The sequence below is a fragment of the Scardinius erythrophthalmus genome (assembly GCF_964197995.2).
Source record: "Scardinius erythrophthalmus genome assembly, chromosome: 19".
NCBI lineage: Eukaryota > Metazoa > Chordata > Actinopteri > Cypriniformes > Leuciscidae > Scardinius > Scardinius erythrophthalmus.
Genome location: NC_138239.1, coordinates 11255549 through 11279653, shown reverse-complemented (window position 1 = coordinate 11279653; position 24105 = coordinate 11255549). Strand labels below are relative to the sequence as shown.

The 24105-nt window shown below is 37.7% G+C and overlaps 2 protein-coding genes across 2 annotated transcripts; both read left to right on the top strand.

Moving 5' to 3' along the window:
• The first annotated feature begins 1027 nt into the window (after positions 1–1027).
• Positions 1028–16024, top strand: rin3 (Ras and Rab interactor 3). The gene is made up of 10 exons (XM_081348009.1): positions 1028–1331; positions 2712–3372; positions 4042–4156; positions 5030–5102; positions 5202–5293; positions 6195–7625; positions 8617–8925; positions 13636–13767; positions 14499–14662; positions 14747–16024. Exons 2-10 carry the CDS (start codon positions 2773–2775, stop codon positions 15071–15073), a joined length of 3243 nt encoding a protein of 1080 aa, XP_081204135.1. The 5' UTR covers positions 1028–1331; positions 2712–2772; the 3' UTR covers positions 15074–16024.
• A 4714-nt stretch (positions 16025–20738) lies between these two features.
• pth2 (parathyroid hormone 2) lies at positions 20739–21751 on the top strand (the record flags this gene model as incomplete). The annotated part of the gene is made up of 2 exons (XM_081394290.1): positions 20739–20848; positions 21385–21751. 2 exons carry the CDS (start codon positions 20739–20741, stop codon positions 21749–21751), a joined length of 477 nt encoding a protein of 158 aa, XP_081250416.1.
• Between the last annotated feature and the right edge of the window lie 2354 nt (positions 21752–24105).

Sequence of the window (24105 nt, the reverse complement as noted above, 5' to 3'; positions counted from 1 at the left end):
CAGCCAAAAAATCCAACTTTTGCTTGTTTGCACAACTCATTATGAGTCTTAAATAACAACTCTAAACATAGTTATCAAGTGACAATCAGTCAGTTACCACAATGATATAGATATTTCACAATAGAGAGTAAGATAGAGACGATCTCATCTACAAGCTTGACACTTAGGTTGCTTGGGTCAGGGACGATCGTGTCTTTTCTTCTTTGTGTTCACTCACTTGTGGAAGTCACACCTCACTAACAGGAAGCATCTGCTGTCAAGCTCACGGGTTTGTGAAGCTCTTACAAACAAACCTAGATGACTATACAAATTGATTTGTCATGCAAAACATCAGACTTCAACAGTTCATTTAAAATTCACTTTTTTTCATAGGACACAATTTGCTGGTCAGAACTTATATTTTCATAGTATGATCTTGATGCATTAACCTGCAAATGCTTCACACTCTTGAAAGTTTTCAGAGCTTTTGAGATTACAGTCAACTGCCTGCTAATGCAAGCGGAAAACTAATCGTTTAAAAGTGCATTATACTTGGCAGCATCACAAATATGTTCCCCCTCCTGATGGCTCTTGAACAGGTGGTGCAATGTAGATGTTCTCCATCAATTTGCTTTGAGGACGCTCTTTGCAAATATTATGGATCCAACGATTAGGAGCATCGAGGAGGGTGGGGTGGATGGGATGCCATTCGCTCCCAATGGTAAAACTAACCATATGTTGGACTGCAGACCTTATGGAACTTCTTTTGGGGTTCCTGAGCATCTGGAGTTGTTTAACTTCAGACACTTTCAGACTCTATGGGGGAGGAGGGAGGGAAGTTCACTCCTCACAGCTCTGTTTTTGGGGTAAACACATCTTCGGACATTGTTTATGCTGCGTTCACTATGAAAGCGAGACGGAGACGAGGAGAAGCAGAGTGTAGTGTGTTAATGTTTGAGGTTTATTTAGCTCAACTGTGTGTGTGAGACTGTAGGGGGGTGGAAAGGGGTTGGTTGACCACCCTGGACAGCCCCTTCCTGACTACATTGCTGACAGGAAGTTTAGAAAAAAAAAAGGGGACGTGAATTTTTCTGTTTCTTCTTTTTGTTTTTTTTTTCTGCATTTTAATGATTTCGGCCACCCTTATTCACCAAAGGAATACATTATTCGGAAAACGCACCAAAGAGAAAAACGCAAAGTGAAAGAGCTACGCAAGAATATGGAGGACAGCTTTTACTGCATATTTGGTCATTCTGTGAGGGATTATTTGTGACGCCAAAGGAAGAATGTTGAGTTTTAAGACTGAATGATGAAAACAGCTGTTGGGACTCGGAACACGGAGCATCCTGAGAGTAAGTATTGCCAGATACACCACAGCTGTCTTAGCGTTTTTTTGCTATTTGCTCTCACTGAGCAGAAAAGTTATTTGTTAAGTCCTGAAATTATGCTCACTTTTTGGAAAGACTTAAGGAGGAATGAAAACCACTGGAAAGCCGGAACAACTGGACGTCTTCACTTTTATACTTATTTAAAAGATGAATCAATATTTGTGAATTTCCAAACACTTCATCTATTGTGAATATCATGGATCCAAATGTAAACGCTTAAGAAAACCCCATTTTGAAAGGTCACTAACCTGAATATGTGGGAGAGATGTGGATATGTCTCCCAGGTCCAGATCTGTATCTTTTTCAAATACACTTAAAATATGTAATGCTTTTACTTATTTGAAGTGTTTTAAAAGGTTACTAATATAAAATATAGATTGCCAACAACGTGTGTGCATTTCAGCCAGGTAAATGTTGAGGAATTGCACAAACAACCATGTTGCTTGTCTCTGTGTCTTGGGTATTGTCTCTAAACCCAATGTCTCTTGATTTGATTCTTGATTCTTGTTTTATTTAATGGATATTATCTTTTTATTGTGTTTTGCAATAATTGGGCAGTGATGAAAAGGCCAGGTTACACTTTATTTCAAGGTGTCCGTGTTACAATATAATTATACATTTAAGTACTGAATAACAATAATTATCTAAATGTAGTTACTATAGGGTTAGGGTTAGGAATAGGGGTTGCTTTAGGTTTAGTTGCATGTAATTATCCCTAATTTAGTTATTACTACAGTAACTACATGTAACGTGTAACAAGGACACTGTAAAAGAAAGTGTTACCAAAGGCTAAAGAAATCAACTAGCCTACTTCCTGACAAATACAGCAGTGTTTAGTGAATTCATTCATGAGTTCTCATGTTCAGTTTGCAAGCAATAAATATTGATATGACTTGCTGTCTGCAATGGAAAATGAGTTACATACAAGCTGTAAAGTTCCCCCGAAGCATATGTCATATATGATATTACAGCAGCAATGCCAAAGGAGAGATTTTTGCAGGAACTGGAGGAGGGAAACATCCTGGTAGCCAAGAAACAGGAAGAATGGGAGACAGCAGCAGCTTAGCTGAGAGAACAGAGAACAAAACGGCTGCTATGATGCATAAGGCTTATTTCATCCTCACATGAAAATGCTGACACATTCCCTGTTGCACAACTTAGCCATGTTGGCACATTAATTACGATCATATGACATTCTGAACTGACCTCATGTTTTCAAAGGATAAAAAATAAAAAAGACTTCTGTTTTTCCTTCTACTGTATGATACAGTGGTTATCTTGTTCTCGAGTTTGTTGCAGTTTTGTTATACTGAGATTTTTTAATGATCTTTCTTGTTTCTGCAGGGTGATCTAAAAACATTTATCGAATTCTTCTCAAAGATCTGTGTGTCCTGCAGTATGCACTATGCTTTCTCCTGGCCCTTCCACAGCACCTCCAAGCCTCTCCAAACCCTCTTCCCCACCCATATCGTCACCTATTCAGGCATCTTTCCATTCACAAACCACTCCTCTTCCTCCTAGTCCTATTTCTTCTTCCTTGACTTCTTCAGCCTTCCCATTGGTTGATATATCTGACAACCCTTCCACTGACACCGCCTCCCTTCCGCTCCCTACTTCACACCCAATTTCATGTGTACAACCTTCCTCACCTCAGCTTAACTCCAAACCATCCTTACCTCCTCCCCACAAACCCATGTCGCCCCAGGCCTCAAAGCCACCCCTCCCAGCACAACTTCCCTCTGCTCTTCCGAAGAGCTGCTCCTCAGCCATGCCTAGACCACCTCCACCTCCTGCCATTAGGCCCTCATCTCCACCTCATCCCAGACCACCTCCACCAGTAGTCCCAAAACCATCAGTCCCCACATCTCCAGTGAGCAAGCCCAATAAACCTGTTCCTCCTAGTATCAGCATCCTGGAGAAACTGATTAAGACGTGTCCAGTGTGGCTTCAACTGGGAATGAAGCAGGACAGAGCCATGTATATACTGAGCAAGGAGTTTCATGGGGTGAGAGGAAAACACAGGAAATGATTCACATAGAATGCATTGTTTTGTTCCACTGCACTTTATTTATTTTAAGTAAAAATAAAAGTCAAATACCCTTTTCAAATAGCTAAGTGTTTGACAGGTGTGCTGCGTCTGGCTGCTTTTACTATCTTACAAGAGAGCACAAATGTCACAAATTCAAACTTAAAACACAAAGTATATACAAAGAATATACTAGCCTCCAAGTAGACCAATCAGGAAAAAAAAACAATCATGCTGCGTTCACGCCATACGTGAACGCAATATGGCTTGAAAGCAACTTTAGCTATGACGATTAAGTATTTAATTTTTATAGTTTTATTTAATTTATATAAAGTTTTTCATTTTAGAAACAGTCCTGCTGTTCAGTCCTGCAACATCTTTTATATATATATATATATATATATATATATATATATATATATATATATATATATATATATATATATAATTTTTTTTTTTTTTTTTTTTTTTTTTTGCCAGACACTTTTTCTCATAAAAGTGCTTCTCGATAGCCCTGCGTTTCGTAGCCTACTGTTTTACTATTCCCCTGCACTGCGTCTTGGTTTTTTAAAAGCAAAAATGCGTTGTGTGGTCCTTACAAGTTCTAGTACTGCCGAACTGATTGTGTCATTTGGTTTGATTTTGCAGATCTTTTTAGTCAGGAGGGATTCAAGTCAACAAACGATGGTACTGGCAGTACGTCTTCCTGACCAGCTGGGGGAGCCCCATGTCAAGGAACTGCCTATAAAGGAAGAAAAGTCCTGTGAGTTATTTAGCATTGAGAAATGCCTGTTCTTTCAACTTCACTCTAAAATGCTGGGTTGTTTCAGCCTATGTTTGGGTCGAATATGGACAAAACCAATGGTTGTGTTTGTCCATATTTGATTTAGTGTTAAGCGCAGAATGCCTTTATGCCATAGACAAACACATTTGCATACAGACCCTAACCCTAACAAACAAACGTGGATACATACCTGAAGTCATTCGCATAGATGTTTGAGTGCGTACAGAGATAAACAAACGTGGATACATACCTGAAGACATTCGCATAGATGTTTGACTGCGTACAGAGAAATAAACAGGTCCTTGAGGGTATCGAAGGTGTTTTGACGGTATGCTAAGGGTTGCGGGCCACAGGTTTCCTGTTCCCAGCCCTGCATTGCAGTAGTAACTACAGGATGTCCTGCACTGGCCTCTTATAGCTTCATTTCCTAGTGTGTGTGTGTGTGTGTGTGTGTGTGTGTGTGTGTGTGTGTCTGTGTCTGTGTCTGTGTGTGTGCTTAAGTGCATATGTGTGGTCATTTTCACATTTTTACAAAGCAGTCTTATTTGTCCAGCGGTTACAAAGCTGAAAAGTCTATTGTTTTCATCTTCTCTTTTTTTGGCTGAAATAAAAACTCTGTTTGCGTGGGCGGTCAGGACATGTTTATTTACACATCATCATTCATTATTATCCCACTTCCCACCCTTACAGATATCACACAGTGAGTTAGGTTCTATTTTAGTGTTTCTACGTCAGTAGGCAATAAGTCACACAAACAAAGAACTAGTGCCACCACTAAATCGAAGTATTATAGCTAACATCGGGGACCAGATATGTGCCTAACATTTACATGTCTGTTTTCATTCACTGCAGTGTTGTACCTTGAAGGGTCTGTGCTGGTGTTTGAGAACATTTTTAAACTCATTGCTTTCTACTGTGTTAGCCGGTAAGATAAACAACAAACAAAATCACAAATGCCCATTTTACTGCTAAATATTCTTTAAAAATGTCTAAAATAGACTTTTCATTTATCTTTTTTACTCAGGGACATCCTCCCTTTTCCTCTGAAGTTGCCTCAGGTAATTCAAAAGGTAGCTAAATATGAGGACATGGAGGTGATCTCTTCTCTAGGTTCAGGTAAGACGTAACAATAGTTTATCTTCTATAATTTTAGTTTGTTTAAAGTTGCACTCAGCATTTTTTTTGTCTGCAGACTTTCTGCGCTGATTTCAGAGTAAATCTGTGGTAAATATAGTGAAATGTTTTAAACAAGGCTCTTATTCAGTAGCAGCCCTGATTCACATGTTGCCCTAGATGAGAGGGCTGGGCAGAACAGAGAGTGGTTGCAATACTATGAAAATGCTGCAGTTGACTGAGTGTCTCATTGTGTGCATGTATACATGTCGCCCCAGAGAATATTTCGAAATGAATGTGCAGGGGGGTATCAGTATGTGTGGGATGCGTTCCAATTCTGGAGAAATCTGCAGAACTTCTGCACACATATTTTACGTGGGACTGCAGGTGCTATTGTAAAAAAATCAATGGTCTATTAGCAGTCAGCTATGATTAATTATTCCAAAGAACGAAAAGTGTCCAATAACAGGGGAGGTACAGAAAGTAAGTCATATTTGGCTGGTCATATGAACTTGTCACCTTCCTCACAAGACGCCCATCACAATGTAAATATAAAACAGCTTTTATTAGGGTACTGATATGACTCTTATTCTCCTTTGAGGTGATTTTTCGAAGCTCTATTCATATATATTTTTGTGTAAATGCTTACTGTACAAGCTGATAGCTAAATCACCTAATGGTAGTTAGTGGTATTAAAACTATTTGGTAGTGCACATTTGTACTTTATTTTTTACCTTTTGTCATCGCACCCTTAAGCGATATGAATCTCAATTATGAAATGGTGACAGTTCATGGGAAATAAGTGTAAATACCAATTGATGCTAGCATTTAATACTTTAGCATGTGGAAATTGTCTTGTAAAAGTTAAATAATGATAACATTCATATTTCTCATACTAACACAGAGTTCTGGAACTCAGCTCTGAATAGTCATGAGGAAGTGGAAAACGTTGCTGGTAGCTGTGGTGCTTTGGATAGACAGGGACAAAGCAGTTCCTGTGAAATCCAGCTTTCCATTGGCAGTGACCGGCTTTGGTATGTCAACCCAATTTTCATTGAGGAATGCAGCAACAGCTTGATGCCCACCTCCTCTACCCCTGTTCTGAGGACCCAGAGTCTCAACGCACCAGTCCAGGCTCCTCCCAAATTCAAAAGGCCGCCACCCCTACGCCCTCGTCCCCCCAGTGCACCTGAGTGCCCTCTAAACTATGCATTAGTCAAGCCTTCAAAAGGGGAGTTTAAGCCAGTTCTTAGTTCTCCTCCCCCTTCAGTCCAAAAAGGGGAAGGAAGTGACTGTGAGCGTGTAGACAGAGAACAAGAGCGACAGGGAACTCCTGTCCCAAGCACGGAGTGTGACAAGCCAGCTGTCTTACAACCAGCTCAGGGCAAAGAAGGAAAGCAACTTTCTAATACAGCTTCACATCGAGTTCCTCCAATTCCTATCCGAAGGAGGTTATCTGAAAAGCAAGCTTCAGAGGAACCAACGCAGAAGGAAGTTCACACCAGCACCTCCACAGAAGCAAAGGACGATATTCCACAAGTCCCTGTAGCATCTCTCATTTGCCTAGATGACGGTATAGAAGAAAGGGACACGCCCATGGACCCAGATACTCAGCAACTTCAGGAGGTGCCAGAGGAAGAGTCTGAAGTAACTAATGGAGCTCCAATGGTGACTCGAGAGGTAGCACCTAAACCGAAGCGGCCCATTGCTCCAGTGGCACCTCCCAGGAAGAAAAGACACTCTCAGAATCTGACGGGACAAGTCTCCCAAAGCTTTGGAAACCCACTTACGCCAATTCCCCAAGAGCACACTTCCATTGTTCCTTTGAACTCCAGCAGCCCCAATCTTGTCAGCCGTTCGCTCTGCATCAATGCCGGTCATCCCAAAGTCTCAGATGTTTCCCTATATTCTCCTGAAGGTGGCGCTCCAGCAGACCATGACTCCTACTCAACCAGTAGCACGGAGGAGGAGGCGGATACTGTGGCAACAGGTGCTGTGATGAAGAGGACATCAACAATTATGCTGGACCGTGCCAAGCAACGACTATCAATGGTGTCCATGGCGAACCTCTCCAATGTCCTCACAGGCTTCATGAATGCGGACCGCAAGTGCCAGAAACGCATTGTCGAAATGTCCCGGGATGGAAACACGTACTTTGGGAACCTTGTTAAGGATTATCGAGCTTTCACTTTGGACACCATGCGGAAACACACCTCCAGCACAGAGATGCTCCAAGAGATCCGGCAGATGATAACCCAACTGAAAAGCTACTTGATCCAGAGTGCAGAGCTGCAAAATCTACAGGAGGCAATCGCATACTCAGAGGAGAAACTGGGTAATTGACCACTGCTTTATATTTACTGCGGGAACTTCTTCTTTTTAGTTTCTAAACAATTAGTTGTGAAAATGTTAAAAAAAATATTTTTGCTTTTGAATAATTGTTCATCTCAGAAGTGTTCATAAATTCAATTTGCTTGGATGGAAACATACTGACATCAGAAGCTGCACATCTGATGTCAGTATGTTTCCATCCAAGCAAATTGAATTTATGAACACTTCTGAGATGAACAATTATTCAAAAGCAAAAATAATTTTTTTAACAAATAAAAACTCAAGCAAGCATATTTTTTTTATGCGCATTTTGGAAGTTTATTCACATCTTGCTGTATTCCATCCAGCATTTTATCATCCTAAAATTAGCAAGAATCCAAAATGTGCAAACAGAACTCATCTACTGTCTATTTTGTATTGTTTATGTAATTACTTTTTAAGCCTAGAATCATCTTAGCAAAGCACCTGAAAATTGTGCCTCCAACCTTACGTTAAACTTAATCGACCGTCTATACAGACTGAGCTTTCGCTATTGTGCTTCTCAGTCCACATAAAAAATTAAAAACAAAGTCCACAGTAAACCACAATAACGTTTATTATCAATTCACTGCTCGGATAGAAAGCCCAGGAATCTTCTTGCATTTGTAAAGCAGCATTAAGTCATCAAGTTTCTAACTAGTGATTGTGGGTGCATTATTAAGAAAGTTTCATATTTTTCCATGAGGAAAATGAACGCTCTTGCACTGAGACACAAGATAAGTTTGCTGCTTTTCCTTCTCTGTAGCACCAGAGTATTAAAAATGTATTAATGTCTTATGAAGACTTTCACAGTGATATATAATATTTGAAGCCATATCCTCATAGATTTCTATGATTAAAAGTCAGACACATATAAATAATGTATAAAGAATATATAAATTAATAAAGCTTATCTTGGAGATGGTATGTAATTTTCCATATGTGTTTATGTGTGTATGTGTTTTCCCCCTCTTCAGAGATCATTATTGAAGCGGCATTATGCAAAAGTGTCCTGAAACCCTTGCGGGAGGCTGTGTATAATGGACTTAAGGATATCCACTCCCGTGCGGGAAATCTGAAGAAATTAAAAGAGAACCAGCAAGTGGTTCAGGGGACCACCACCACAGACCTGGGGATCATTACAAGTGTTCCTGAAAATGCCATCATGGACAAAATTCAAACAAAGCTCAGTAACCTACACCAAGAATATTCACCTCAGAAGAAGATCGACCTGCTCCTCAAGACCTGCAAAATGATCTACGAATCCATGTCTGTGGGCTCTCCAGGTGAGTTTGATTAGAGATATAGTTGATCCTATACTTATATGATGCCTGGTATTCATGTTTATAAATATATATCATATCAATAATAATAATATATCTGCCTTCTAACATCCTCTATAAACATTCTCTAGAGTTCAGATACATCCTTTTTAGTTCTATTTCATATTTCATATTCTATTCTATTTTTTTCTATATTATATTATATTATATTATATTATATTATATTATATTATATTATGTTATGTTATGTTATGTTATATTATATTATATTATATTATATTATATTATATTATATTATATTATATTATATTATATTATATTATATTATATTATATTATATTATATTATATTATATTATATTATATTATATTATATTATCACCTGTCAGGGCTGCATTTCCCAAATGCATTGTAAGCCCTTTTGGGGAAACACAGCTCAGATTACTCATCAGTTCTAGAGAATATGGAGAAAAGAGCACAACCTCTGAACAGAGAAGTCAGACGGAAATCACGTAACCAATGTTTCTCTACAGCTCAAACTCCGCCTTTTCCTCTTCAACCCAAATTTAGTCCAGATTATATCAAAGCTGCCATTAGTGCCTCCAAATATGGAAGTGCTAAACCTGCAAAAGAGAGTGCTGGACATGCATAGTATTTATCATAATATCAATTCTCGAAGCTCTTGTCTGTTTGTATTATTCTGCATCTACATGCAGAACAACTGAAAGTAAGACTTGATAAACCACTGACCTGTTCTTACAGATCGCCCCCTCTTTTTTTAAGTTCTGTAAACAAAGCGCTTCACTTTCATGAAGTGATAGTGTTACAGTTTGCCATGCTACTATGTGAATTTGAACCAAAATTTGAGCTGAACTTCAGCTAGGCTTGAGTTATTTATGCTTAAGGTGTTCATTTGGTTTTCATTTGGTTGTGCTTCATGATCCAGATTTTACACTGGCCAAATAAAAGTGAAAATAAAAAAGAAAAGCCAAACAATATTCAACAACTGAAATGTATTAATAGTATCATGAACTCTTAACAAAATGCTATAATAATGTATTTACAAAACTGTCAATTTAATGTTATATGAACACACTTATTAATACATTAAATAAACTTTAATTGAATATATATTTTTTTTAATTAAATGTTAAATTTGAATAAAAATGTAATTTTAATAGTTTTCAGCAGCCAATAATTCACAGCACAAAACACAATGTGGTCGGCACAAGCCATGACCATGTTTCCAATGAAGCCATAATTAATGTAGTCTTGGTCATATTCTCTTTCACGTAATTACCTTGCATAGTTCTGCTTGTGGCTTTCAAACATGAGGGCGTGTCATGCAACCCGTTCATATTGGCATCTGTCTAAACTGGCTGCTTCTATCAAGTGACTGCTGAATTTGTGCAAAAATAACAGAGTTCACATATTCTCTATTTTACAAATGGATAAGCCTATTTATTTTGGTATCCTAACAACTCACAATTTTGCAGTTGCATTTGATCATTTCTAGTTTTCTCCTTGCTATCAGAACAGAGTCACGACTCATCTTTGGGTTGCAACACACCAGTTGAGAACCACTGATCTTTTTTATCCTTTCATACACACCGTTCTTGTTTCAGTGCTTTCTTTAATAGGTATTCATGAGCACTGAGATTAGCCCAGATGAGCTTTGCTTGCAGATCCTGAGCTATTATTCAAGTGTTATTCAAAGAATTATCCATCTCAAAGAACAGTCACAAATGAAATCCATTTCCTCTATTACAACTTTCAAACCACAATCTTAAGCAATGGTTTGGCAACACTTTCACATGTCTCATGGGCATCAACAACCCTTTTCTGAAGTCCAAAACAACAGCTTTTGCTCAGGCACATTACATTATCAGTATAATCAACAATGACATGTTTCATTAAATCTTTATTTTTTATTTTTTTATCTACTAATTAAACTTAATTCAAGTCAAATTAATTGAACTACAGATAATTCCAATTGGTTTAACCCTACTAAGTTAGAAAAGATAGAACTTTTGATTCTGTGGTTTCTATTACTCTCATTTAGTTGATTTTATTATCTTAAATGAACCTTACTGTTTCACACTGCAGGTGCTATTTTTAGATCCATAATAAAAGGACTGGGTTTCCTGTGGGAATGTAATACTGAAGTAATCCAATTTACATCTAATGAGACAATTTACTTGCATATAAATCAGGACGTCGCCTCTAAATGATCAAGATTAAAATTCAACACATTGCATTGCAATTTTGTTTTGAAATCGCATTGCTACTTCATTTAAATGCAAAGCACTGTTTTGAAATGAAAATCGGAACAGATGAACTCACAATGAATCATTCTTTGAAAGCTGAATGTACTGCAGTCAAGTTACATTGTTGTGTGCTAGCCTTTGTATTATCATAAAAACATTTAATAATTTCAGCGTGAACAGGTAATGCAAACTGATAGCCATTCAGTATTTGGGAATTTTTGATGTTTTAAGAATAATGGTTTTCATTTCTGAGCAAAATAATGTCTGTTGTTAATATTGCTTGATGAGACCTATTTGCATTTTGACAAATTACTAAATATGGACAACAACTTTAAGGATGTGGGGGGATAAAGTTTGATTGTGTCTAAAATGGACGTCCTGATTTTGCCAAGTTAGTTAAACATATTTTGTTGATCCTGGAACCACATTCCTCTCCGAAAATGTAATCCTAACCATATCCTTACCCCTAAACCTAACCCTACCCATAAGTTATCCCTAAAAAAGAGGGAAATTATAAGTGATTAACACTGATGTAGAAGCACCTAACCTTGTAGTGGAGCGGCTAAGTGATATAATAGTTCAGTTTATGATACAAGCGTGAAAATTGGCATGAGCAGTCTCCATGGGTCACTTGACAAGAAAATTGTCCGAGCCACTTGAAATTTCAAGATTTTTCATTTTTCAAGATGGCCGACACCTTAGTGGAGCAGTTAAGTGATATAGTGGTTTATTTGGTGATAGAAGCATGAAAATTGGCATGAGCAGTCTCTGATGGTCACTAGACAATAAGCCACCCACAGCTACTTGAAATTTCAAGATGGCGGCCATTTTCCAAGATGGCCGATACCTTAGTGGAGCAGTTAAGTGATATAGTGGTTTATTTGGTGATACAAACATGAAAATTGACATGAGCAGTCTCTGATGGTCACTAGACAATAAGCCACCCACAGCTACTTGAAATTTCAAGATGGCGGCCATTTTTCAAGATGGCCACCACCTTAGTGGAGCAATTAGGCTCATGGCAATTTTCATGCTTGTATCACCAACTAAATGATTTCTTAAGCCTAATTGCTCAACTAAGGTGGTGGCCTTCTTGAAAAATGGCCGCCATCTTGAAATTTCAAGTAGCTGTAGGTGGCTTATTGTCAAGTGACCCACGGAGACTGCTCATGCCAATTTTCATGCTTGTATCACCAAATAAACCACTATATCACTTAACTGCTCCACTAAGGTGTCGGCCATCTTGAAAAATGGCCGCCATCTTGAAATTTCAAGTGGCTCGGACAATTTTCTTGTCAAGTGACCCTTGGAGACTGCTCATGCCAATTTTCACGCTTGTATCATAAACTGAACGATTCTGCCAAACATAAGCACTTAGCCGCTCCACTATTGGTTGTAAGCCTAAACTTGACATAAACTGTAAACTTGTCCCTTAAATCTGATTGGGTAATTGGAATATTGTTCCAGGACTAAGAAAGATGTTGATCCAAGAACATGTTGCACTTGGTGAAATCAGGTTCTGTGTCCAAGACAAGAAAATCACTTCAGCAAATGTATACCACAGACCTTATTTTACTCAAATCTGACAACCACTACTCTGAAACACATTTAAAAAAAATCCTGAGGGAACCCAGGGTGAATTAGCCTTCCAGTATGGCCAACAAATTGACTGCTATTTTATTTACAGTCTACTTCACTGCACCAGTGATAAAGCTAGCGCAAAAGCAGACTCAAAGCGACAGGTATAGAATACAGACTTCAGACTTCATCTTTTATATTCACAGCTCCAATGAATGTTTATCACTATTTAAATGAGACCGATGTCAGTTTATTGTTGATTATATAAGTATGGACAGCCAGCTCATGGGTATGCAGTTACAGTACAAACCAGTTTTTACATCCAACATATGTTTCTGTATTTTATTTAATTTTTTTGACATATTCATTGTCAAATGTCTGAAGTGTTAAAATGATTTGGCCCTTTTGCTCATACAGAATAATGTCAGTCTTGTTACGCTTTTAGTGTACAGCACAGCTCTCTCAGCATATTCTGGATTGCAGTGTATTGGCGGCACTCCAGACGCAGTCAAGGGTGCATTTCATTCCTGCATATTTCTTGTTCTATATACAAATAAAATACAGGGAGCGCAAATGACCAAACAGGAATCTGTGTAGAGTTGCGTTCAGGAATGAGAAAGCGTTCCCTGTTAGTGGCCAGCCAGCACATTGATCTGCCCCTTAACAATGTGGCAGCATTATCCACATTCTCAAAGCAACGGATTGCCACATATACTGTGAGATCGAATTACACTAATAAGACATATTTAGAAATAACTTGTTCTTAAAGTGAGCTTGTTGTATTATTAATGTGATATGAATGATTTAAATGTTTTTTTATATTTTATTAATGACTGTATTTTGATTATTTCCTGATTGGTATGTAACAGGAAAGGCTCATGGGGCTGATGACTTCCTGCCTGTGCTGATGTACGTCTTGGCTCGCTGTAACATCAGCGCTCTGCTGCTGGATGTAGAGTATATGATGGAGCTAATGGATCCGGCTTTGCAGCTCGGAGAGGGTGAGGACACACACACACACACACACACACACACACACACACACACACACACACACACACACACACAGTGAACGTCCAAAAACCAGTGGATGTGATCATGTGCATAATGGATTGATTGCATACTTCAAAGAAGAATTATGCCCGTCTTCTTTTTGAAAATCAAGAACTTTTCCACCACATCTTAAATGCATCGAGTTTAAATGCATTCCGTGGTGCAAATGACATTTTAAGCATTTTTGGAGGAAAATGTGACAGATAGCATTTAATGTGTTATAAATACAAAATATGAAACAATATTTGCACACTTTTTTCCTAATTTGACACTCAGTTTGATTAGAAATAATAAATTAAAACAAATATTTTGTCCACTGGTGATATTTATCTTTGTTTTCTTTATTTCTTTACTCATGGTCTTATTGTTTAGATTTGTTCAATCTTTTGTTTAGATCGTCAGCTTCTACAATGTAATCATTTAATTCGTTTTCATATTTTAAGATTACAAGATTAAAACAATAAAATCTACTAATAAAATGCATTTGAAAAGTAGCAAATTTGTTAGTTTCAATAAAAATCAACCTCTGGGAGAGAAGATTGCCATAGTTGAAGACCAATAAATAACATATTTTACAATTTTCTATCATTTGCTTTGGTCACAAACAAAGTAACACTGAATGTCAGCTAGCATGTCAAAGTTACTGCTATATCACCATTATATATCTATATTCTTCTAGGTTCATATTATCTCACCACCACTTATGGAGCTCTGGAGCACATCAAAAATTTTGATAAACAAGCTGTGACCAGACAGTTAAGTTTGGAGATCCAGGACTCCATTCATCGTTGGGAGCGTCGTCGCACCCTAAACAAAGCCAGAGCGTCACGCTCCTCTGTACAGGTATAATGGCAACCAAAATGGCAAAGGAAAACCATTGGTCAGTCAACGTGAGTATTCATTTTTCTCAAATTTCTTTCCTGTCAGGACTTCATTAACGTGTCCTTTCTGGAGGCTGGCTCCAACACCAAGACCCTGGGAGTGCGTCCCAACACTACCGCTCAGGACCTGTGCAATCAGTGTGCGGACAAGTTTGAGGTATTGGATCCTGAGTCCTATTGCCTGAGCGTGCTGGTTGAGGGCCATTTCAAGCATTTGGCCCCTGAAGAGTTTCCTCTCATGATCAAATCCACCTTGCACCACAGTGAGCCACGCATAGATTATTATTTCGTCTACCGCCATGGTCGCTGGCCAGATCAAGAGTCTGTGGACCAGACGCCAACTACACCAACACCAGAAGAGAGTTTGATATGAACTAATGCGTTTGTGTACATGTGTGCGCATGATGTGTCAGTAAAAGGTGAGTCTTTATCAGGGGGTTTGAGTTGAGTTTGAGTTCAAAAGAATGTAAGCTAAAATTACAATGCTTAACCACATAGCAGAATGTGCTATTTGCAGAGGGAAATTACATGAGTTCAAAGACTGGCTTACAGGGTGAATGGCATTTGCTTTAAAACGCTTGCTGGAAAGGTCCAGGTCTGGAATCCGAAAACTGTTTTGAAAAGATCTCATTTTTTTCTCCTAAAGGCGCACGGTGATCATAAAAACATTGATTTTGTGAGACTCAAGAATAGCAGCGCACACACATCAGATTCATCCTTCACCTTTGTTAGCCTTTACTTCAGCATATCTGATTTTCCCAAGCGTTATACAGTCCTTGAAAGTTTCATGATTTATAAATGAAACTTTAAACTTTCCAACAACGCAAATCCTTTCACATCTCAGGGCTCAGCAGATTGTGACTCATACCCTGTTTTGGTGCTGATTTCTTCATTTAAACGTTTCTTAAAGCAATGCATCTTTACAGACCTTGAACTGGTTATGCACCTGCATTGCTTTCCTATTATGTACTCAGTAATTTACCGTACAGATACGCTTTCTGTGTTATATTTTCTTCATATTTGGTTCATTGTTGCTGCATTTTATATCTCACAACATATACAATAGTTTAGACATAAGCTCTGACTTTGTGGCAAATTATTCTAAGCAGCATGAATGCATATGTATCACATTATGTGAGTGTTTCAATGATCACAACACGATGTTTGTTATATTAAAAATGTATACTGATGATAATAAACACTTTTTACATTATTTACAGTGTGTGTTAAGAACAACTTTAGGGTTCCCCTTCAGATAAAACACTTTCCTCTTATGTCTCGTCATCTGCACTGTATATAATATGATCTGAATATATAAATTAGCAACAAGCTATGAGAGGCTGTGCATTGCAGTGGTTTTCGGTGTTCATAGAAACACAACACAAAGCTAAGCAACACCAATATTATAAAAGATTTTGTGATATTTTTAACACACTCATTAATATAAATTTCAATTTATGTGCCCCATTGTGCGGTAGCAGGTACATGGTTTTCAACTATTTTACAGTCAAATCAGATTATGTTGAATCTGTTGTGTAAGAGTGAATTTATAGGACTTTACAACTACAGTAACTCATCAAGTTGCTACCCTGAAAATTTTAATGTGATCCGAAACAATACTGCCCACAGACAGTTTTTTAAGGAAACCCTCACATATTAGTTAGTGAGAGATTCAACAATAGCAACATTCTTGTTTGTGCATGAACAAAAATAGGAGGGGGTGTATGAATACCTGTCATATTTAAGACGGCACCAAAGATTTAGCTTCAGGGTGACACGTGTGGGAAGGATATTTGCGGTTTTATCAAACATTGGAATTCTGTGTGGTGGAGCCTCTCTGGAGGCAGATGAGCTCAGCTATGTTTATCGCATATCAATGATATGGGAATGCAGCGGGGTAAAAATGAGACGTTGATGCTGACTGTTATACACATGAGATGATTGCAGAGGTGTATGATGCAAATGTGTGATGTCATGCTGTTCTCCTCTTGCAGATGTGACAGTTTCATTAACGCATCTCTGTAATCTTTGCCTGAATACAGTGTCATTCCATAAAACCCATGAAACCATTTGATGGTGTACTAAACACAAAAATCTACACTAAAAAATGCACTCATAAATTGCTAGTAACTGTTACAAAGAAACAGGTCTGTTTAGATGTTGTTTAATGTGTTAATTGTGTTTTTAAAAATACATGTTTTTTTCTTATACCATATAGAAATTCTCAAAATTAACACTAAAACGCATAGTGACCCGGGACATCATTCACCACCCTCCCCCTCATTCATTTTTTAAACTTAGACATCAACCTTTTTAGTATTCCTCAATCCATTCATTATAAACAATATAACAAGTCAAAATAATAAAGAATTACAGTTTTCCCATTCCTTTTTTGTTGAAATGGTATAGGGTCGCTACGACCCGAGGTGTGTAACAGTGTAAGTATATGTTTTGCTTCTATACTCTTTGCTCATACCCTGCATCCCAATATCCATCCTAAATTGTATGTGAGAATAAGTGTGTCCCAAAGCATTGTATGTTGAAAAGAGTATGTCAAAAGTCCCTAGATGTTACCTACTATTTCCGGTAGTTTTTTGAAGTGTGGATCCGTGACCACAACCCATTGCTTTGGAGGAGGAACTACAAACATGAGTAAAAAGTGTTAAAAAACTACAAAACATGGCAGATATGCGCGACCGACGGTGGTTGATAAAGGGTCGAGTCAAAGTTTAACCTGATAAAAAAATGTTTATTTAACGTTATCAGAATTATAAATTTCATCTGCAATAACAATGTGGACTTTTATAAAGAACCGTTTGGGCATTAACTTTCAAATGCGTCATACTTAAAATGAGGAGAGTTCTCCGCATGAAAGACACGCGACGGCAGATCAACGTGCTACTGCATTTCTCTCTGAGACGGTAGGAAATAAAATGAAATGTGGAGGATTTTAACTGTGACAAGATGATTGACAGGCCAGTTTACTGTGACAGGATGCGACAGAGAGCAACCGTTAAAGACGCAATTGTAGGCCTATGACGTGATGATAGGCTATGTCACAAAGCTTGTGTACTCTTTTGCTACACACTCAAAAGTATCTAGTTTTTCTTCACAAAGAGAGTAGGCTACATACTTTTAGGGCGTAGTATAAATAGGTGAAGTGAGATTTGAGTAACAGTAGCCTATGAATCAATGATGCCACAATATTGCCTAGCTTCGGGTCTTGAAACCACTGAGACTTAAATTCCCGAAGAAATGGGATAACCTTTCACGGGTGAGAATGTGTTGGTTTGTGTATGTATGTTTTTTTTGTTTGTTTTGTTTTTTTTTTACAAAAAAAATAAAAATCATCAGCTTTCTTGGATGAATCCTACAAATGTGCCACCCACGATCACATGATCATAAATGGCACATTACTTCCCTAAAATGAATGACAATAACATGTCTGGCTGACTTCCTTTTAATGGGTGCTTAATTTGAATAAAAAAGGGATTTGCTTGTATATTACTGCACATAATAGACAATTTTTACTATTATAGACTTTTAAAAAGAACTAGACCATATTATTGTCTCAGGGAGGTCAAGGTTTGGCTTGTTAACATGGCTGCTGTTAGCACCTGCCTGTGGATCACTTAGATAATCTGGCAGCCAAAAAAATCTTTCTGTGTTGGCTGTAGAATGCTAATGATAGGAATGCTAATGTTATCATAACCTTGATAATAGGAAAAGCAGGAGCCATTTTTAAAATGTTTCACCGTCACATTCCCCTCTTGAAAGTACAGAATATTTATTTGTATGTTCAGAACAAGTAGATATTAATGTTTTGGTAGATAGCTACAGTGTATCTTGTGACAACATAGTTTATTAAAATTAGAGTTTAGAATTTACTTTAACAATAATAAACACTCCAAAAAATCTCTCTTCATTTGTATGAACAGATGGCCTTTAAGTAAAGTTTTCTCTGAGATTTTTCACAGTTTGTGAGCATGAAAAATCCAGAGGTTTGTATGAGGATATGAAAGACAAGGAGGTGAGGAATAAGAGAGAAGAGAGAGTGCTTGCTTGTGTAAAAAGAGCTCATGACTCACACTCGTGGTTGACGGTGGATGTTAAAACTTGCAGATCTATGGATTACAACCAACATTGAGGCCAGAGTTTACTAAACGCTTCAGATCATTTTCGCCATCACATTCGCCGCCGAATCCCCTGACCTCATCTTCCTCACGCCCTGACGCTTTCATTCTTGTCCCTCCACTCATGTCCGACGTGACCGGTCCACGTCGCTGTTGTCGTGCTCTATAATGACTGTCAGGACCTGCTTGTCTGAACCTTGCACTCACAACCGCTGCCCATTATTTTAAATGAGACCTAGCTAAAGTCAGCTTCCGTAACAAGCCTCCCTGTGCTGAATGAAAATGAGTGTTTTCTTTCGGCGGATGTCACCTATAAGTTGAATGCGTGTTTTTTCCACGGTCTGATGAATGTTTACATTGAATAACAATGAAATATGCAATCATTTTCATTAGAAAAGAAGATGCTCCTTATGTGTTGTCTGCACATGACTGTTTTAGCAGTTTGTGTCGAGTGTTTCTGAAGCAAAAACCTACCCGTGGTTGCGTAAAATGCGACAAATTGTCTTGTGGGGGATTCAGTGTGTTTGACAAGACCTTTCAAATTTAATGAGAGTGACGTTTTGCTTGGCCTAGAATCCAAACGTGTGCGTGGGCTACATGAGGACAGCAAGCACGTCACTTCAAATTTGGTTCGGGATCCTCATTATCGACCCTTATCTTGTAACTCGTGATCCTATAGGTTACGCCCAGTGACAGGTAGGTCACGCGCTTGAGTCAAGGTTATTATATGCCATAGTATGGAAACGCTGGAACAACTAGTTTTGATCATGTGGCACTTTCCAGATTTATCTTCTTCCTTTTTTGAGACATCATTAAGATGTTCTGACGTCCAAACTGTTGTCTTTTCTCCTCTGATTCTTTCCTCTATTTTAAGGCTCCATCCAAACAGGACATTCAGGGGTGTGGCCTTCTCTGTTTCAGCTCGGTTTCCTTTTCAACAAGGAGAATGACACATGCCTTTTTATCTTTTCTGTTTCCCCCTACAACTTCTGACAAAAAGAGAGGTATATATAATCCCACACAACCAAATCCTGTATATATTCACACTGACACTTGACAATGCACAATAGAGTTTGGAGGTAGAGCTACAACCAGAGAAGTTGATAAAGCAATACATATAAAGAGGGACCATCGGCAACTTCTCAACAATTAATTACCTACCTAGAGCGTTAGACAGAAATATTGGACAATCACAAACCTCTTTGAGACATTGCATGGACGATTTGCAAACCAGCTTGGAGTCACACAAGACTGATTGGATTTTTGACTCCACACACTGGAGACAACAAACTTCACCACAGCAACACACAGCCAAGAGGAAGAACTACTCCACAAAGGTACCAAAAACATAAAAATTCATTTGACTATAATTGCAAATCATAATATTTTCAAGTATACATGAATACATAAATATATAATTTAATGCATGTTAATTTAATGATAATGTATTACTATTTTACTACATTTTTAAAAAGGTAGATCTATATTGATTTTTTAAAAGATTTTGTAACGGAATAGTTTTTTCCTCTAGGTGGAAACTTTTTATCCATTCAGATTTTATCATTTTGACATATATTGCAAAGCAGAAGATAAGTTAAAACTGTCTTGTATTTAAAAATATAAAAATGCAGCTATTAACGTACCTTTCTGGTCTGTTCTGAAGTACTGCTGTATAATGTGAGTGAATAAATAATGTATGTAGACATCTGAAATATACTTCTGATTGGCTGATATATGAGTTTAATTTCAAAGTTGCCTCTAGTCAGAACTATCTTCTGGCAATAGTCAGCATCCCTCATAAATTACATTCAATATCTACATTTTAAATGTAGCGCATGCATATCCTCTCCCTCTCACAGAAACATTTTACTAATATTATGTCTTGGTCAATATATTTATCTGTAGATGGTGGCTTTATCCTTGCCTCCTCGTCCTGCCCTGTTGTTCTTAGTCCTCATGAGTGTGACTCTGATGACATCTGCGTTTCCCCAGCCTCAACTTCGACCTCTGCAAAGGTATAACTGTTCCTCAAAAATAGGAGATTTATTATTATCATCACTGTTGTTGTTATTGTTGTTATACCTCAATCTGAACAGCTGTAGCCTTGTATCCCTTAGGTGAAAACTCACCAAATTCTGCATGCATGAAGAGTTTGTTTTGAATATCATTTGAATTAATTATGGGATAAATTAGATGTGTGGTTATTTATAAACTAGTGGTTACATTAGCAAAACTCCATTTGAGCTAGAGACTTAAAATTTCACATGGAAGGCTTTCTCCTAACACAGAAAAAAATAGTTCTGGTTAACCTTAAAAAATATATATATGTTTGTCATTTTTGGAGATAGCATTTTTAAACCGGCTACATTTAATAGAGTTCTAGAAATTGCAGCCCCAATTATAGGTGTAAAAAAAAATGAAAACAGCTGCTCTGTAACAAAATTATAAATCATGTTTCATTGTCCATTTAGAGTTATCATTTCATGCTTGTCTAGCGAGCTTCCTATTGCTCGCTGGACAAATTTCTGACACATCTCTCTCTTCTAAACAGCAACTTGCCTGCTATTGGTCAAGAGGATTCCAAAGGTGAACAATGGGAAGTGCTGTACCCCTCCATCTCGCTCCGTGATTGGAGCATTCAGATGCTGAGCGCCCCAGATTTTGGAGCAGCAAAGGCTGGGACAGAACAGCTGGTGCGGGGTGATTGGCTTCCGCTCAGCCAGTCACAGATGGAGGAGGAGCTGGTGAAGGGCTGGCTGGGCAACTGGCCTTCACGGGTGGGTCACCAGCAGAAGAGAAACATAGTGGTGGCAGATGACGCTGCATTTAGAGAAAAGAGCAAGCTTTTGACAGCAATGGAAAGACAGAAATGGCTCAATTCCTATATGCAGAAACTCTTAGTAGTTAATTCAAAGTAGTTATTAATTAAGTAATGTAATTGTAAATATATAAAATATTTAGAAAATCTTTGTGTTTTATGTGGGAGAAAAAAGCATTTGATCATCACTACATGAGATAATGTAACCGAGTTAAAGGGTTAGTTCAACCAAAAATGCTCTCATCATATACTCATTTTAATCCCATATTATTTTTCTGCATGGAACACAAAGGGATAGTACAATGCTTCTGCTGCTTTTTTTCTCAACAAAAAAGTAAATCATACGGGGTTGGAATGACATGATGGTAAGTAAATGATGAGAACTTATTTTTGGTTGATCTATCCCTTTTAAAAATCTGAATGTATAAAGGTTTATTTTCTTTCTTTTTAGATGATCTTTGAATAAGGAAAATGCATGATGTGTTTGTTGGTCTGATCTTGATATGAATAAACACCTGAAAACAATCTGATGACTGTTTGAGCAATTTGCCTTAATTGGATTCACATAATATAATATAAGTTGCCATAATAGATTTCATATAGGCACTTTGCTTTACTCCGAAACGGTGAAAGTTCTTCAGTTTATTAGTTGATTAGTTTCAGTTAATTTATTGTAAAATACCAGCAAGCTTTATTTATAAGCTGTCAAATTTACAATCAATTAGTGAATATTTTGATGCAAATCTCAGAAATAACATTTATAGGTATAAATCAGTGTAACGGTTCCTGGTTCATTTAACATAACTGAAAACGTACATAACTGTAAAATGAGTTCAAATGTTCAGTGAGAGAATCATATTGACCTCAGAGACAGCTTTTTTTGTTAAACATTTTGACTCATTCAGTAAAATTTATTGTTGCATGAATCCAATGTGGCGGCTCACATATGTTAGTTGATTTTATTGATTAAATGTTGTGATAAAATGACATATGCTTAAACATAAAGCTTTCTAATTGCGACTAGATACAGTTACAGAGAAAGATCAATGTATCGACCAAATTGTTAATGTTATTTAAAATTTTGAATAGGAAAAGTGTGTTAGAAAACACACTGGTAACAGGTTGCCTACATGTTTGACGATAGATTACATTATCTTGATAAATAGATTTTTGAGGCACTGTAAAGGTACCATGAAGTGAACCAAGCTGGTAAATTGAGCTGTGTGTCAGAGGAGATAAGACCTCCCATGATAATATTAGTAATTTATCGCCAAGCCGAATTATGATGTGCTTAAAATGGAATTTTTAATGTTCTGACAGCAGAAAATTAAATAGGGCCATGGTTAAATACACCCTCATGACCTCATTAGCCTCGAGCTAGCAGGCGATTAATCAACTGATTGGAGAGGCTTTAAGTATGAGGAAATCTCTGACGGCAGACACTGCGACAGCTGAATCGCTGCTTCAGGTTATTTGTTAGAATTTTATAATGTTTTTTCCCTTTACCTTTCAAAATGGCTTTACAAAGGTCAAGTCTTGCGAATAGTGCCTGGAGGGGCTGTTAAATAATATCTTCTCATGAATCCTGTATGGATGGTTATGTATTCAAGAAGTCCAAGAAGTAATTTATAGGCTATTTGTTGGGAGTAATACATTTCAGAAGAAAGTGATTGACTCACACAGTTGACCATTTATCTCCAGTTGTCAAAAATATCTAGGAGTCAGTTCAGAAGTGCAATTTATTGCTCTTATGGAACACTCCTAGAAATGGCATCTCTGTTAGGACTGAGAACTGTGCTATAGGAAATCTTCCTGCTGCTCAGGCCTCGTGGTGAGGAAGCCTATAGAAACTCTATAACGGTGAGATGGATGAGAGGGCTGAGGATCACAGGAACTGTAATTTATCACTCCCTACAGCTGGCCTACATGGCAGCCAGAGCCAATCAGCAGTAGCCAAATTGCTTTCTGCACCCCATTCTCACCAAGTGGAACTGCGTCTCAAAGCTCATGTAGAATCACCCAGTCCTGCTGTTTCTCAGCGGTTCTGGCACAAGTGTTGGCTGGGTGTGGGAGTAAAGACTATGTGTTTTGTGTTTGTGCTGATGATCAATGTTAGCTGGATCTACATATTTCAGCTGTCAATGTCAAACACACCACAGTTTCAAGATTATGGAGGTTTTATTACACTTTGCAACATTTAAAATGTCACAGCTAAAAGAAAAAAGAAACAAGATAATAATAATACAATGATCCTCTTTAAAAACGTGACTGAATTGTATATTAATTCATGTATTTTCATCCAATATGATCTGTTTTTTCTAATGAACTCTCTTCCGTCCTCTCTTCCATTCTATCCACCCACACATACAAAACTTATAAAGGCTGAAAACTTTCCATTTGAATACCCAGGAAAAGAATTCCGTGAGAGTTGTTTTGCTTTAAAACGTGCTCACA